The following is an 18,209-nucleotide window of genomic DNA, read 5'->3' as shown; positions in this document are numbered from 1 at the left end:
CCTAGTCTACAGTACACGATTATGTTGAATTTAGCTGTGTTAGGTTGAATTAAAACAAAATCCGTCCACCCAACCAACCCAGTTTTGTCAACTTAAAGGGCTCTTAAAACCGGTTTCTGTACTCCACCTCAGCAAGGGGAGTAGCGCTAAAATCGACATTGCTGTTCCGGATTTGAGGTACTGTGGACGCAATGCGGTATTGGCCTCCGGGAGCTATCCCAGAATGCTCCATTGTGACTACTCTGGACAACACTTTCAACTCAGATGCACTAGCCAGATAGTCAGGAAAAGCCCCAGGAACTTTTGAATTTCATTTCCTGTTTGGCCAGCGTGGTGAGCTCATAAGCATGGGTGGAAGGGGAGGTACTGGATCTGATCTCTGTATGGGGAGAAGAATCCGGGCAGGCAGAACTCTGTTCCAAAAGACGAAATGCCAATATAGATGCCAAAATCTCCAAGGGCATAGATGGAACCCTGGGCTGGGCTGAGTGGGGCCGGCAGCTGGGACCCCAGCTGGCAGGAACTGGCGGCCAGAACCCCAGACCAGCAGTGGGCTGAGCCACTGAGCCCGCTGTTGGTCTGGGGTTCCAGCCACCGGCCCCGCTCAGCCCACTGCCGGCCTGGGTGAATGGAACAAAAATCGGCACACATGCCACAGGTTGCCGACCCCTGCGTTAAATGAGTGTGATGAGAAGGCAGGATGCAATGCTGAGGCTAATGGGGGAGCAAACTGATATGCTCAGGCATCTGGTGGAGCTGCAGGAAAGCCAGCAGGAGCACAGACCGCCGCTGCAGCTCCTGTATAACCGCCTGCCCTCCTCCCCAGGTTCCATATCCTCCTCACCCAGACGCCCACGAACACGAGGGGGAGGCTCCGGGCACCCAGCCACTCCACCCCAAAGAATTGTCCAAGCAACAGAAGGCTGGCATTCAATAAGTTTTGAACTGTAGTGTGGCCTTGTCCTTCCCTCCTCCCCACATCCACCACCCTACCCGGTGCTTCCCTCCTCACCCACCCCTCCTGGGCTACCTTGCGAGTTTCCCCCCACCGCACTTGTGTGATGAATTAACAAAGAAAGCATGATTTTGAAACAATAATGACTTTATTGTCTCTGAAAGTGGTGATCAAAGGGGGGAGGGCGGTTGGCTTACAGTGAAGTAGAGTCAACCCAGGGGGCGGGTTTTCATCAAGGAGAAACAAACAGAACTGTCACACTGTAGCCTGGCCAGTCATGAAACTGGTTTTCAAAGCTTCTCTGATGTGCAGCACGCCCAGCTGTGCTCTTCTAATCACCCTGGTGTCTGGCTGTGCGTAATTGGCCGCCAGGCAATTTGCCTCAACCTCCTACCCCACTTTAAGCGTCTCCCCCTTACTCTCACAGATATTGTGGAGCACAAAGCAAGCAGCAATAACAATTGGAATATTGGTTTCGCTGACTTTTCCTTTCACTTTTTAACCATGGTCCTTGTATGATTCTTACAGAGAGTAAGAGATGGGGAGAAGGGAGGTAAAGAAAGTGGGGGAAGGGGACGGGGGGGGTAAAGGAGTGGGGAAACACCTGCAGCTTCTTGTATAGCACTAGGGGCTCAGAGTGAAACTTCCCCAGGAGTGGAGGGCTCTCAATCCAGCCCCTGCTGAATCTTTGGTCTAGGACTTGCTATAACAATGTCCAGCTTTCTGAGACCTAGTCAGGAAACACAATTCTTTCTGTAGCCCCTGTGATTGGAGATTGGGATTCCTGCCCCCGACTGCAGGCTTTAGATCCTGCTCTGCTCGCCGGCTTTTGCAGGTTCTGCACATACTGCAGATATCTGCAGGATAATGCGCGAGGTGTTTACAATGCTCACAACTGCAGCGGTGATCTGAGCAGGCTCCATGCTTGCAGTGCTATGGCGTCTGCGCAGGCAATCCAGGAAAAAGGGCGCGAAATGATTGTCTGCCGTTGCTTTCGCGGAGGGAGGGAGGGGTGACTGACAACATGTACCCAGAACCACCCGCGACAATGTTTTTGCCCCATCAGGCATTGGGAGCTCAACCCAGAATTCCAATGGGCAGCGGAGACTGCAGGAATTGTGGGATAGCTACCCATATTGCACTGCTCTGAAACTCGACGCTAGCCATGGTACTGTGGACACACTCCGCCAGCTTAATGCGCTTAGTGGGGATACATGCAATCGACTGTATAAAATCGCTTCCTAAAAATCGACTTCTATAAAATCGACCTAATTTCATAGTTGTAGACATACCCTTACATTCCCTCCATGAAGAAATGGGACAGATGGGAGTGGACAAGACACTTGATTTAGTGAAATCCCAGTTCTGTTGACCATGTATGGCTAATTATATGGGAAAGCATTGAAAGACTTGTTTTAGATGTCTACAGAGGATGACATTGCCAAAGAAATCTGCCCCTTTGATTAACATCACCAGCAGTGAACCTCTACATCTTTTATGCATGGACTGTTTAAGTGTGGAAAGCGATAAGAACAATGAAACATACTTGTGGTAAAGCATGTCAGCTTTCTGGTGCATGCCTACAACTGTACAAAAAATGAGTCTACAGGATATTGTCTGTTACTTAATATTTGGAAGAGAAGCCAGACTTCTGGTTGATTTGTGCTTCAGGGTGTCAGCTGATGGAGTTTACTCTTAGACATGTCTTCAGTATGTCAATTGAATAAGAGCCGTTGAAGGAGGCCTATAAAACAGCGACAGATGCCATAAGGAAATGCAGAGAATCTAACAAGGCCTGCTGATTCCCAAATAAGAGATCATGCCCTGCAACCAGGGAATCAGATATGAATAAGTTTCAGAGTAATTTTGGACTCCCAGGAAAACATATAATTGCAGATTGGTGGAAGGCTGACACCTTTTTCATTGTACAAAAGTTACCAGACCTACCTGTTTATAAAGTTTGGTCTGAGGATGGGAGAGAATCTATCAAGACTCTGCACAGGAACCATCCGTTACCAGTTAGACAACTTAACCCAAGCAGTAACCCTGTACCAGAAACATATGTCAAAAGAATTCCTGTCACTAGAAGAAATAAAGGCAAGAGAGCATTACTGCATCGTCTCCTGATGTAGTGTATTCAGCTACAGCTGAAGAATCAGTTGTTTCATATACTGATAGTGGCTATAGTTTTCCACGTGGGGAAATGGCTTATGAGCACATCAGCCTGATGCTGTTTGTACGGGACAAGTTTTATGATGAAACTAAAGCCCCAAGTTCAACAAAATCTCCATATCTGATTGGTCTAAACCTGATACCACTTTGGATTAGTTAAACCCTTAGACAGAACCATTCTTTCCACCACAAAATCCAGAAGATATAGCTATGGTTACAGAGAAAGAGCCCCACTGAGGGAGAAGTTGCAGACCCATACATGGAACCTAAGGTGGGGAATGCATGACCTACTGCTGCTGAAAATCCAACTGTACCCAGACACTCTGGATGAAAGGTGAAACCCATTGTAAAATTAACCTAGGATTCTGCTAGTGTCTCCTCCAATGCTTCATAAGTGGGTCTCAGAGGTGTACTGTCCAGTATTGGAAAGACCTCTGTGTTGTCCTTGGGTTTTAGTAGGACATTGTGTTTGTCTGTATTGATGTGTTTTATTATTTATTCTTTTAAATGTTTTTAATTAAATTCTTGATGGGGACATCACATTTTCTGATGTAGGGGAAGGTGTACTGTCTTTTGAGGGGTTGCTCCTGAAATACCACATTCAGCCTGTAAGGTGAACTACAGCAGTAATGGTGGCAGAGGCCAAGGACTCTGTTTCCCAGATTGCCGAGGGTCCAGGGCAGAAACAGAACCTAGTTGTCAAAACTACTTGGAGCAATCATGAGCCATGTCATAAATATAAAGGGAAGGGTAAACCCCTTTGAAATCCCTCCTGGCCAGGGGAAAGCTCCTCTCACCTGTAAAGGGTTAAGAAGCTAAAGGTAACCTCGCTGGCACCTGACCAAAATGACCAATGAGGAGACAAGATACTTTCAAAAGCTGGGAGGAGGGAGAGAAACAAAGGGTCTGTGTGTCTGTCTTATGCTGGTTTCTGCTGGGGATAGACCAGGAATGGAGTCTTAGAACTTTTAGTAAGTAATCTAGCTAGGTATGTGTTAGATTATGATTTCTTTAAATGGCTGAGAAAAGAATTGTGCTGACTAGAATAACTATTTCTGTTTGTGTATCTTTTTTGTAACTTAAGGTTTTGCCTAGAGGGGTTCTCTATGTTTTTGAATCTAGTTACCCTGTAAGATATCTACCATCCTGATTTTACAGGGGGGATTTCTTTATTTCTATTTACTTCTATTTTTATTAAAAGTCTTCTTGTAAGAAAACTGAATGCTTTTTTTTATTGTTCTCAGATCCAAGGGTTTGGGTCTGTGGTCATCTATGCAAATTGGTGAGGCTTTTTATCCAACATTTCCCAGGAAAGGGGGGGTGCAAGTGTTGGGACGATTGTTCATTGTTCTTAAGATCCAAGGGTCTGGGTCTGTAGTCACCTAGGCAAATTGGTGAGGCTTTTTACCAAACCTTGTCCAGGAAGTGGGGTGCAAGGTTTTGGGAAGTATTTTGGGGGGAAAGACGCGTCCAAACAGCTCTTCCCCAGTAACCAGTATTAGTTTGGTGGTGGTAGCGGCCAATCCAAGGACAAAGGGTGGAATATTTTGTACCTTGGGGAAGTTTTAACCTAAGCTGGTAAAGATAAGCTTAGGAGGTTTTTCATGCAGGTCCCCACATCTGTACCCTAGAGTTCAGAGTGGGGGAGGAACCTTGACAAGCCAAGACTCAGAATAAATGATCTGACTTTACTTTAAGTGCGCTGTGTTTTGAGTGTAGCAGGAAAAGGAGCTATGCAGCTGGGGAGGACCCTTCTACCCTCCACATTCCTACCCAAGGGGAGACTTTGAGCTCTTATGGAATTTCTGGGACATTGAACATTGTCATCGCAGCAGAGACCAGAAACCCGGGAGAGTCACAGTGAGGCTACCAAGAGCCAGCCAAACTGCACTTTTGAATCCAGAGGGTCACAAGGATGATCCAACCATCCTTGGTGTGGATACTTATAACACTCTTGTTTATTTGGTTTGATATTGTGTTTTAAGCTGTCTACTGATTTCAGTGCTGCACCACCCATCACAGACTTCACCTAAAGTCACTATTTTCCTAGGCACATGTTGGGAGGGAGCAGTATGGTACATATTAGCTGTAAATATTGGGGGGGGGGCATTAAATTTATTATTAATTCTGTCTTTTATTATCCCAATCTGTTTATTCCATTGTCTCCTATCCAGAATTTCCAGTACCTAATAAAGCCTCTATTACTGTTTTATCACTCTGGGAACTGATAGGTTTTTTTGATGCTCTAACATTCCTGTGTATGAGATTGGGTGATGAATATTTTACAAGGGGCAGGCCTTCTATGTTCTCAGCACTAGAAGGAGTTTCCTTGGGTGGAGGAACCAGGCACCCTGATAGGTGAACCCAGAACCCATACCCCTGAGGAGAAAAGGGAGAATGCTGCAGCCATGCCTCTAGATTGAGTTACATATATGTGCATTTCATGTAGATGCATCCAGAAGATCTATCAAACTATCAGTTCAAAGGATGACATTTGAATCTGTATTCAATGCCGATTACTGACAGAATTTGGTATATGTATGCACTTATATTGGTAAGAAATAGCCACATGATCTAAGGTTTGTAAAGTCTGGTTTATTCTTTAATGTTTATAATAAGATACAAACTTCTATAAAATGTGTTCCCACAATACTGTATAATTGACTCACATCAAAAATACTCTCTGAATACACAATAAGTCAGAAGCTTAGTATAGTAAAACCCCACTTTTCTGAACAGAAGGGGGAACCTGGAATTTATTAGATAAACAGGAACTCAACTAAGGAGAATGTTTCCATGCAAAAGATGAACATATAATAAAAACACATACAATTAGAATTGAGAGCGAGGGGATCTGTTGTACATCAATTTTGTACAACAGATTTATTTATTACAGCAAACAAGTTACAGGGATAGAAAATATATTTTTTCTAACAAAGGTCTATGTATTTAATAATGCTTCATATGATAAAACAAATCCTTTCTTCTTGCCTGTACCCATTTATCTGACATTCATTACTTAGTAAAACTTAACATATTGACCAACATGCAAACAAAATAGCAAAATATACCAGAATTCCACTGAATGCACAGTCTGAATACACAGCAAATTGTATAGGTCAAAGGTATTTGTTGATTCTTTTAAGAACCTTATAGTATTGTATTTAAATTGTCTTTGTTAGGGAAATGTAGTTTTGAAACCGTTTTTTTGCTTGCCAAATCAAATTATTATAAATTGTCCTATCTTTTCTTTCAAAGTAACATTTCTCATCCTTTAGGTTGTGATTCATGAAGAAACTTTACCAGCAGTTTCTGGGCAGGGGTATACATGCCATGAACCTGCTCCCTGTCCATTTCTAGTCTTCCAGTATAGTGGATTTGCTCAGCCATTTTCAGCTGGGTTATTGTCAGCGGCAAGGATGACCCCATAAACTATTGAACTGAGTCCTGACCTGTTGCCTATGAAATGTTATAGGAACTGTTGTCTAATTTAAAATACTATGGCAACTGTCTCAAAGGATTCTGAGGTAAATCTGAGGAGGACCACTAGTGAGTGGCTATTCTCTGTTGAGAATTTCCTAATGTAACAAGTTAATTCAGAATATTTATGAGCACTGATTTGGGAAATAAGTATTGGAGGATACATTATTATTGTTGTTAATATTATACTGTTTTTTAAAAATCATTCTTATTGCACATAAAAACCTGCATTACTCATATGACAAGATAAACCATTTTCTTGCCATTTATTTTTTTGGTCTTTAGCCCTAAGTGTCGGTGGCTATACCTCTCAGCTTGCCCATACAGTACGCTATTTAAAAGATCTGGATCACTTGCTGATGGTGTCCTACAGGTGATAAAATACCATATCCTTCTTATCTTATGAACTAGAAAAGTAATCACCTCTGCTTCATCAGATGGTTCTTCATATACAGGTTGTTTCATATCCTCATAGGCAGACATAATCACAGCTTGAAATAAATTGATCAAGACACAGATCATCACCAGCATAAAAGAGGCTAGGAAAAGACCCCCCAGCAACCGGTTGGATGTAAAAGCAGTGTCCTTAAAAGCTGAAACACAATAGGAGAAGACAGTCTGAGCTGAATGAATCATATTATTATAATTCCATTCATGTTGGCCAAACACTAGGTAGCCAAAAGCCATGTATACAAAAAAGTACACTGCCACCACAAGTGCCATAGAACAGATTCCAGGAAGAGCTGCCAAGATGGATCTTTGTGCCAGGCGCACATCATAAAAGAATCTGGAATACCTGAGAGTTTTCAAAACTATGAGAAATGCCAAAAAGCCCATTGTTATCCTCAAGGTCTGATCTACATGAGAAACTGTATGGAAAGGAATGAAATCATTTGGATTAAGTAAGTAAAACTTTACTATATCAGCCCCGATCTTAAATTTGATGACTTGCAGAAAAACAAAGAAGAAAAACACTGACTTTAGACCAAAATTGATTAAGTTGGAAACATTTTTAATATACTTTGTCCTTTCTTGGCGTATGATGTGAATTTCATCCATGATATAAATGAGGAGAAAAGCAAGAACAGTTACAAACACAAAAATTTGTGTTCTGCTTTGCTGCTGGAAAATTGGGAGCGTGAAAGAATGTACTGACAAGCTTGTGTTTATAAGCCCAAAATGAGAAACTTCAAATATGACCGCGATGCTGCAAAATAAATGTACATCTGGGTTAAATGTAGTTAGTTCAATAATCACAGCCCATGTCTCTTCATCAAGCCAATTGCTGTTTTGTAAAACATCCAGCCTTTTTGTTGAATTAGGCCGCTGTTCTGCAGGGAAGAAGTAAAAAGTGTATCCTCCTGGTCCATATGTGTATAATTCTCCATATGAGTAATACACCCAGTGATTTCTGTTTGACTGGTATGTAAACCCTACATAGCTGCTGGTGTCACTAGTAACGGATCTGTTGGCACCCTTTGTCCAGGACCCAACATAGTCACCTCTCTCTTCAGGGTCACTGCCATATTTATGAAGACAATGGCTTTTACTGATCACAAATTTATTTACAAAGCTGTGAGGATAGAAACATTTTTTCTCAGTACTTTTTGCCCTTACTTGCCTCATCCTTGGCAAACCTAGGATTTTGGACCAGCTGTCAGAAAGAAAAGTTGGTTGGTGGTTATTGTGGATCAAAGGCAAAAAGACACTCTTCACCCACAGGTAAATGTGTTCTAGTTTATCCACGTTGGAGAGCTTGAGAGAGAATTGTTTATGAATAACTTGATTGTAGTAAAAGCTGTTGGTGTTTTCTGTAGAGTAGGCAATGTTTAATACTAGGGTTAAAAAGACAAAGTGACTGACAATGTCCTTTAGGAAGATGAAAGCTTTGCTTTTAATTTTCTCTCTTTTCCTCATGATTGTGATTTCATCCTCTTCTAAGGGCTGATACTGCTTAGTGCCTCTGAGTCTGATAATTTCATAGTGCCTCTCTCTCATCTCATCTGCATCCATAGTAACTTCATCCAACCTAATCTCAAGGAAATTATCCCTGGTTGTCCATGGGATGTTTTCACAGTACTTTGGATAAACTGTACTCAGGGCTGAGAAAACGATGATTTTTAGGGTTTGAAGAAGCAGCACACTCTCAAAAAATGAGGCTATTGATGCTAACAGCCACTCTAATGATGTTTTGTAGCCATAGGACAGACCATATAATACGATGAAAAACGATGACACCCCCGCTACAGCTATGACCAATATCCAAGAGACATAGACACACCACCAACAAAAAGTTATCTGTGGCCTTTTGCGAAAGAGCATGAGGGGGATGTTTAGTGGTTTTCTTTCTTTCTGAATACTGGCAACCTTTTCTTCTGCGTAATTATTACTGAAATTGGAATTCGGCGGTTGGGTCTGTTGCGCTGTAACCTTTGCTGTTGAAGTATCAGCTGCATTTTCCTCCTCTGCTGCAATTGCATTTGCAGCACCCTCAGAGATTGTGCAATTACTCCACATTTTTGGTGTTCTTTGTTTTCTTTTCTTACCAAAATACTGCAAGCTATATGAATCATGGGCATTGGAAGAGTTCTCTCGAGAATTGCTACTCACAGGTTGTGTCGAAGCTTCTGCAAGGTACCATTTTTGCAGGCGTTCCTTCCAGTTCCTAAGGTTTCCAGACATGAAGGGTGAACTTTCCTTTGGGTGATTCGGAGCTGCACCACGTGGAGAAGGCTCCTTCTGTGAATACTTAAACAAGGCAGTTATAATCATTTGCACAGGGATGGTAACCAAAGCACTTTCAATTCCTATTATTATTGATATCAAATATCGTAAGTGTATTGAAACACCTTCTTTATTCTTGTCGGCATTAAAGAACATAATGTTAATAAGCAGGGTGCACAATAGTACTGCTAAACAGCAAGACAATCTTTGGAGTCTGTTGAAAGAGCCAGTGACAACCTGAGCAAAAACAGATAACCATATGTGACTATCCATGAGTTCATTGGCAATATTTATAAAAAAATAGTCCATTTTGGCCAAAGGTACTCTTGGGTGTGTAACAACAAATGTCCTTTCTAGTAAGCGATCATCCTTGTCAAGAGCAAGCCATTTCCTGCAAATAAACAGCCAGAACTCTTTAGTGTACATATTTTCAACTTTTACTCTACTTAAGAACCAGTCAGGAGAAGAACCTCCGTTATTGTGCCAGACCCTAAGGGAATAAATGTCTCCTAAATCATTCTTGGTAGTTAGCAGAAAAGTATCAGTGCCTCCTCGAATGAATGATGAATAAGTTGGGTGCCGTAAGTGATGCACGTCACTGGTGCCATTTTGGCTTATGAGTTGGAGAAACACGTCTGCTGTGGTTCCAGCTCCCAAGCGACTGCCTGTGTATAAAGTGACCAAGTAGCACACTTTATCAAAGGGGTCATTGTCTGGCAGGACTATAACTTTGTCCCTGCTAACTTTATCAGTCCGGTCTTTTCTCATGGCCCAGAGAGCTAGGAGAAAATAGACTAAAAAAATGAAAAGCACTGTTAAGAGGGTCACTGCGTTTTTGTGTATTTTTGCTAAAAGGGATTTTTCCAGATCAACTGGGTTGGGGATCACAAATACTTTGGAGGCCAAGAACTTGATATTGAATTTGGAGGAACTGGTGCGGCTTGCTGTTCTCTTGGTGTGCTGCTTCGCCTTGCAGATGCAATGTACCTGTTGCCAGCTGGTAAGAGGGCCAAGAACGCATGTACCTTCTTTCCACTGACTCTGCACTCCATCTAGGTCTAAGCAGGCAGCATTAAAAAGGGATATGCTCACCAATCTGTTGTTTCTGGATCTTACAATGGATTCTGATTGCAAGATAATGGAGATATTCCATTTATCTGTCCCACTGACTGGGGCTGTGGCCCTCAGCAGTGACTGTGGGAGACAGATAACATATGGAGCCTTAATTGCACAATCTATGTTATTTGACTTATTCCCACTTGCAACTGCAGGCTCACTGTGAGAAGCAAAAAAAGAAGCTATAGGAGAGGTGTGGGTGACATTAACACCTAAGTATATAAATACCTTGAAAGAAACTTTTAATTTAGTCAAAATCTGGATAAATACATCCTTGGAGTTTCTGTCCACTTCAAAACTAAATCCTCCAGTTGTTTTTGGGAGGGTTTTATCAGGCCCTATTGTCAATTTAAAAGCTGCAGACTCCTTGTCTTTTCTAGCAATAATCACTTCTGCTACTGCAGGCATGATCCCTATTATGTCACCATTCACCTTGGTTCCTGTCATTTTGAACCCAGTCACTGTTGTTACAATATCTGACCTATATGCCAACCAAGGGAAGGGGTTCTCTTCAAACTCATAAAATACAGTGGAAATCACAGCATCTATTGGCAATTCTGAATGATCCCCCTGCTTCAGTGTTGGATAAAAGCAATTCCTGCAGTCTTTTTTGGTGGAGAAAGTATTTGTGACATCCCACTTTTCATCTTTTTTTAACTTAATGTTCCAGCTTTTGGCCTCCATTACAGTTTCATTTTCTCCAGGGACTTTGCCTTGTAAGACTACTTCTGATAAAGTCTCCATGACAGAGAAGGTTTGTTTAACTGCGTGCACATTGACATTCCTGAGGTCTAAAAGAGAAGCTTTCAGGACATTGGACAGGCCTGTTAGTATACCAGTGCTCAGAAGCTCTGTTTGTTCAGACCCAAGGTTTTTATCCCTGAACCTTTTTAGTGCTTCACTCACTTCTTTCAGTTTTCGAACAGCTAGCTGTTGTGACGCTCTATTTACTTCAGTGACTTCCTGTGTTAATTCAGAAATACAAGCAACTACTTGATTTACTTCCATTACGTTAGCAGTAGGAATACTCAAAGACTGATTAAGAAGGCTTTCCCTAAATTCAACTTTAGACACCTGGATAGTTGGTGCAGTTTTAATATCATTTAAAATTGAGGCCACCATATAAACCAAATAGCCTACATTTAAATAATCTCCAATTTGAAGCAAAGATGTCATTGGTGCACTTGATCCACTGGTTAAAGCAAGCAGTTCATTAAGCATAATATCTGGTGGTCTACTTTTGGCTGGATCCTGCACTCTTGTATGTAAAGTTACTTGGGAAAATGCCCCAAGGGAATCATACACTTGAACATAGATTGTCAAAGTATACTTCTTAGATGGTATACCAATGGGGAGAAAAGATGGAGGAGTTTTAGGCTGATAGTCAAAATATACTATTGTCCCCAATGTATTCTCCTCTAACGAAGTTATTCTACTGCTTTTCAATAAATCTGAGGCTGCTATTACTTTATACATAAGAGGTAAATTTGTATCTGAAAATCCACTACACTGAACAATGAATTTTGTCAGGAATGCAACACCCCTGGTTGGATTGATGGTACACTTTCCAATCTTAGGTGGAGAATTTACATAAAATGAGTACCTGTAGGTTGATGACCTACCACCCCAAGTGGTTATTTTTAGGAGAAGAGTGTATGACTGGTCTGCAATATTCATAAAAGTCAAAGCATGTATAGACATGTATGCACTAGACTTCCCTGTTGAAGTTTTGGAAGCCCAATCAAAGTTTACTTCAGTGAAACTTCCTGAAAAAAGTGACCAGTGATAGACTGGTCGACTAGTCATTCTACAGTTTAGGCATTTTCCAGACAATGTAAATCTATCTGTTGGAATTACAAATTTACCACAATTTTCAATGCATATAACATTCAGAACAGGTGGAGATCCAGGCCGCACACTTATGGTTTGGTCAGCATAACTCTTTCTGTTATCCTTTTGAATGACCAAACGAAAATGATACATAGTATTTCCTTGAAGGGTTTCTGGCAAAACAGTCTGAGTAGGACTAGAAAACTTTATCCATTTCAAATCTACCTGGTCTGGATGACAAGTCCCATTTGTACTCACTGTCATGGTTGCGTAATCTGATACATGTTTTGTACAGTACCACGAATATGTGAGCCCCTCTAATCGGTCCAGTGAATCAGGATCATAGGAAGTAGATCCATCCAGAGTCCAATGATCAGAAAAACCCACTGTCCGGAAGGTGCCTCCAGCAATGACTGCCACCAGGTCACTCTTCTCAATCTGAACAAAAACTGTATCTGAGCCTTCCACAACACCCTCAGATGCAATTATTTTAACAGAGAAATTAAACAGATACAAGCCATAATCTAAACTAAAGCTGGGAATTTGTAAAATGAGCATATGTCTTCTCCAGATGAGGGGTGGATTTAAAGGTTTTGTCCAGTCTGGAATAGTCATGACATCTTGAACACCATAGATTTTCCAGATTTGTTCAGTACGTACAAGATCTGTGCAGTTTACTTGCAACTTGGCATACAGGATAAGTTGTAACCCTTTTTTAGTACGTATGATGGGGAAAACAAGATCAGGCTTCTGGATTCTCAAACGCTCTATGAAACAAGGTTTTTTCTGACAAGACACCAGTGACTCCATGACCTTTGAAGCATAAGTGTTGACTGTGACTTTTAAAACAGCAGGTGTAAGTCCACTTCTGGTACAATTCACTTTTGCCACAAACCCTGTGTATAGGGCAGGATTAAAAGGTAAAACAGAGCGACGGACAAAGTGGGCTGCATTTCTGACATGATCATCATATATATAAGTATTGTTCTGGATAAGGTACTCTTTTCTTGACCCAAACAACTGCAAGTTGAAGGTCCACTCACACTGCAGCATCGGATGTTGCACAGGAATAAACCACACAATGTAGATCAAACTCCGCAAAAAAGAAGGACCGCTGTTGAAAATGTGGACTTCTATATCCCTGTCCATTAGCGATTTGAACAGGGCTCCTTTCCGGTTGAGATACAAGTGCATGTTGAACTTGTACCACTGCAACCTCACAAACTCAATAGTGAGCAAGAAGGAAAGGCTCTGCTGCTGGAAGAATATATAATGCGTGCTGAAGCCATCATCAGGGGCACTGGCATTGTTTGCTTGGGTGGTGTAATAAAGTCCATGGTTGCGGCTAAAAATGTAAGTGCCAGTCTTGGTCTTCTTGGCATTGAGGGTGAGGTAGGTGGGAGTTTCACTGTTCACTGTCAGGCCCAGCGTAGCATTGGAGAAACTCAGCTCCCCTGCTAGATCACCAAACCACTCTCCATCAACATGGAAGTAGATGCTGGCCAGCACCATTTCACTAGCCTTCTGGGACATGGAGTCAGCACAGAAATTGCTCTGCAAAGCATAAGGATTGTAGGAGGCTGACCAGCCCCCCGTGCCCTGCATGTCCAGCAGCCTGTAGGCCAGTGTCCTGGGGCCAAGGGACTGTAGGCTCCAGGAGAGATTGAGGGGCTGGTAAGGAAGGCTAAATAGCTTAGAGTGGGCACTGAGGACATGCAGCAGAGCCGGCTCCACCCTCAGGGTGAGGCTAAGGCTGATCCGAGGCCCCTGCTCCATGCTGACTGAGGCAATGTAGAGACCGCGGCGGGTATAGTGCACGGTCAGACGGTAGCTGTAGTAGGAGGCACAGACCTGGTGCAATTCAGCTCTTGGGTAGGCAGCAGGTGGGAGCAGCTTGTGGTGCTGGTTGCCGGGAATGAGGAGTGCGGCAGGGCTGCCCCCGCGGCTGCTGAAGCGGTAGGGCCAGCGTGAGCTCTTGAGGCGTGCACACCAGCCCAGCTGCACAGGCTGCCACTCGAGGATGGGGGGTTCGGGTGGCCACAGCAGGAAGAGCCGCACATCCTGCCCGGACACCTCGATGCTCAGGTTGCGGTGCAGACACGTAGGCACGGCACACGAGGCCGACACACACTGCACCGTGATGTGGCTTGAGGCCCAGGGTGGAGCAGGGCCCGCCCCAGCCAGGCCTGGACCCAGCACTGCCCTGCCTGACCAGCGAGAGGTGTCCTGCACCCAGGCCGAGTCCCGGTACCAGCGGCAGCGCGGTGGGGGGGGCAGTTGTGTCTCTCCCTCCTGGACTCTTGACGCGGCTCCCGGGGCCCGCCTGTAACGCAGCTCGATGGGGCCATCCCACAGGCACGAGGCCCAGACCTCGTTGTCCCGGCGCCCATAGACACGCCCGTGCGGATCCGAGCAGGTGACTAGCAGTGGCGGGAGCTGGAAGCGGGGGGGGGCCGCAGCAGCCAGGCACGGGGGGCCGCAGTGGCCCAGGAGCTGCAGGAGGAGGCTGGGGAGCAGCAGCGGAGGCATGGTGGGGTGGGGTGGGGGAGGGGCCCAAGGGGTGATCCCTGGCCCATGAACAGGCGCCTCCCAACGGCTCCAACTGCCACCGAGCAGCCGCTGCGGAGCCCGGAATTCCCCGCGCCCCGGCACAGCCGGGAGCTCCCCCCCCCCGGCCACTGCGCCCCCCGTCTTTTATGTGGCGCCCAGATTCCTCCCTTCCCTGATCTGGGGCTAAAGGCCGGGGCCAGCGCTGTGACCCCCAGCGCCCCCAGGGGCCGCTACCCGCTCAGCGGAGCCCGAGCCGCCCGCGCCTGGCCCCGCCGTGTCTCGCTGCTGGGGCCAGGCCCGGCCCTGAAGCCCGAGGGGCAGAGAAGGGGCCGGGAACATGGTGCCGCTGAGAGACTTTAAGGTGAGGCGGGAGCGGCCCCCGCCCCGCTGCCCGCTCTGGGGCCCGCGTGCTGCGGGGAGCTGGGGGCTCTGCGCTCGCCCCCAGCGACCCTCAGGCCGGAGGCGGAGCGGGGTGACTCTGTGTGTGTGTGGGGGGGGTGTCTCTTCCTCCCAGGTGCAGTTCGTGGGGCAGGTTCGTCTCCAACGCCCCAGGTGACTCTGTCCTGCAGGGCATCGCCTCTCTCCCCCCCCCCCCAAAACCCCTGCCCCCGCACCCACAGTAACATGGGGCTGGAAGGGACCTGGAGCGGTCGCTTAGTCCGGTTCCAGGCGCAGGCAGTGCCAAGTAAACCTTGAGCCTCCCGACTGGTGATTGTCCCGCCTCTTCTTAAATACCATGAATACAAGCGGCCGTTTGCTTTCTGCAGACACAGAGGGTTTTGTGGTGGTGACTTACCACAAAGAATCAGGCTCTTGGCTCCCATCTCCCATTCTGCCCCAGCCTGCCTTTTGTAAGCACTTCACCTCTCCCTGCCTCAGGCTCCCTGTCTTAAAGTGGGGAATAACATACAGTACATCCGTCTCACAGGGATGCTAGACACACAAGTGGGGTGAAGTAATATCTTTCAGTGGACCAACTTCTGTTGGTGAAAGAGGCAAGCTGTCTAGCTACATCAGGGGTGGGCAAACTACAGCCCGCCAGCCGGATCCACCCCGGGAGCTCCCGTTTGGGAGCAGGATCTGGGGCTTGTCCCGCTCTCGTGCTCCAGCTAGGGCGTAGGGTTGGGGGCTGCTCCGCGCAGCTCCCAGAAGCTGTGGCATGGCCCCGCTCCAGCTTCTATGCGCTCCAGTGGCCCCCTCTGGCACTCCAATGGTAGCTGCAGGGGCAGTGCCTGCAGATGGGGCAGCATGCAGAGCCGCTTGGCCACGCTTCCGCGTAGGAGCCAGAGAAGGGACATGCCACTGCTTCCGGGAGCCACTTGAGGTCAGCATCGTTTGGAGCCTGCACCCCTGAGCCTCTCCCCATGCCCCAACCCCCGCCCCAGCCCTGATCCCCCTCCCATCCTCTGAACCTCTTGGTCCCAGCCCAGAGCACCCTCCTACACCCCAAACTCCTCATCCCCAGCCCAACTCCAGAGCCTGCACCCCCAACCAGAGCCCTCATCCCCTCTCGCACCCCAACCCCAATTTTGTGAGCATTCATGGCCCGCCATACAATTTCTCTTCCTAGATATGGCCCTCAGGCCAAAACATTTGCCCACCCCTGAGCTACATAGAGCTCTCCTTCAGCTCTCTGTAACTCAAAAGCTTGTGTGGTTCACCAGTAGAAGTTGGTCCAGTAAAGGATATTACCTCAGCCACCTTGTCTGACTAATATTCTGGGGCCAACATGGTTACAACTGTGCAAACAATCACAGGGATGCTGTATTGCTACTTGTGTGTGTGAAATGTTTTGAGATGTTTGGGTGAAACATTTTATTTGTGTCCTGTCCAGCTGGCTTTGGGGTGGGGGTAGGGTGGAATGTTAATGATCAAGCACAATATCTATAATGGGAAATGTGGGAGAGTGAAACAGGCTGAAGTTTTCAGCATATAGTGGAAAGCTGGAAAAGGAGACGGTGCTCAGGCCCCCTTTCCCTATTTGCACTATTGAGCCATACAAAGTTTGTAGCAGGCAGTACAACTTATAGCAGTTCTACTGGTCTCTGCTTCTCCCCATAGGCACGGTCTACACCATCCTGCTTTCTAAAAAGCTTCCTGCCATTGCTAACACAAAAACAGCTCTCCCAGTGTTAACAATGGTGGGAGCACTAGTGCAGACAAAGCACAAAGAGGTCTACGTAACAGGATAGATATAATGCTGGCTGCCAAGGGCACCTTTTCTACTCCAGTATTCCAATGCTTGGTACCACCTGTGGAGTTAGCATCAGAAGCAGTGGAATATTTTTCAGAAACCAAGCTAGTGCAGGCAAAGCCTTACTATCAATATGTATACAGAGTTATACAGTCTACCTACCTCTTTTCCATTCTTTGGTGCTGGTGTTTTTTTGCCATATTTCTGTACATAGTACAAATACTAAACAAAAGATGTATACCAGTATAGTCTTTTTAACTGTAATTTGAGTACTCAATTTGCTTAAATTACTTGCATGTGATCTTTAATCCAATCACACTAAGGAAACCTTGAAATTGTTAATTAAAATAGATATCTCTGCTAGTTGCTTCAAATTTCCACACTTGAGTTCACGGTTCGACTCAGAAAATATTTTAGACTGTAAAATGAGGGTAGGTAAAAAACTGCAAAATATATACGGAATAGTCTTCCGTTAGCAGGAGAATCTATTAAATGGCTCCAGGTCTTTCCATCTTTATTTTCTGTAAATTCTATGTTATGGAAGAAAAACTGAGTTTGACTGCAGTTATTTGTGTAGTTCTTAAAGTGTGCCTAGCATTATACAGTGGATAAAATGTGTTAACATGAGTCTCTGCCCATAGAAGCTTGTAGTCTTAATAGTGCCAGTGGTACCAGTATAGAAAGAGAGAGTGGGAACTGGTCTGTGTATTTAGATAGCTTTTTGGATACAAAGTTAAAAAATGTTGTTTAGGTGGCAAAGTCAAGCACGTGAAAGTTAGGAAATGAGGTTTAAGGTTTCCCATCCATCCTTCATTCCACCTCTTTGTGCATCCATCCTGTGGAAAAGAAATATTATGTAATTAAAGAATATATGTATATGTGCAAGGGAGCAGAATTAAGGTTGCACGGGCAATCTGATGGCAAATTAGGAATTATCATTAGATTTCTCATTTGACTATTGGGATTGTTTTAGGAATACCCCTAAGGACATTCATGACCAGTTCACCACAGCCAACCACACTAATGTGTAAAACATACATCACCTCATCCAGCTAATAAAAGGTCTTACTTTAATCTTCCTGCTTATAAATCACCTTGGTCGATCTGAAACCTCTGTTATAGCAATGAGATGTTAGCCATGGAGTTTATAGAATGAGGCTGTTATATAATCTGTGTGTAAAATTGTGC

At 45.0% G+C, this 18,209-nt stretch overlaps 2 protein-coding genes across 2 annotated transcripts in view; one reads left to right on the top strand and one right to left on the bottom strand.

Moving 5' to 3' along the window:
• Positions 1-6,841: 6,841 nt before the first annotated feature.
• Positions 6,842-14,806, bottom strand: PKDREJ (polycystin family receptor for egg jelly). Its single transcript, XM_073329613.1, has one exon. It carries the CDS (start codon positions 14,804-14,806, stop codon positions 6,842-6,844), a length of 7,965 nt encoding a protein of 2,654 aa, XP_073185714.1.
• The window catches only part of LOC140906111 (tetratricopeptide repeat protein 38-like), a 30,564-nt gene continuing 26,878 nt past the window's right edge, over positions 14,524-18,209 (top strand). The window contains exon 1 of the mRNA XM_073329619.1: positions 14,524-14,693. The gene's annotated coding sequence lies outside the window, so the exon portion shown is untranslated. The remainder of the gene's footprint in view (positions 14,694-18,209) is intronic.

This window comes from Lepidochelys kempii, chromosome 1, assembly GCF_965140265.1.
Source record: "Lepidochelys kempii isolate rLepKem1 chromosome 1, rLepKem1.hap2, whole genome shotgun sequence".
Lineage (NCBI taxonomy): Eukaryota > Metazoa > Chordata > Testudines > Cheloniidae > Lepidochelys > Lepidochelys kempii.
The sequence above is the reverse complement of the archived record's forward strand: the minus strand, read 5'-3'. Positions and strand labels throughout refer to the sequence as shown.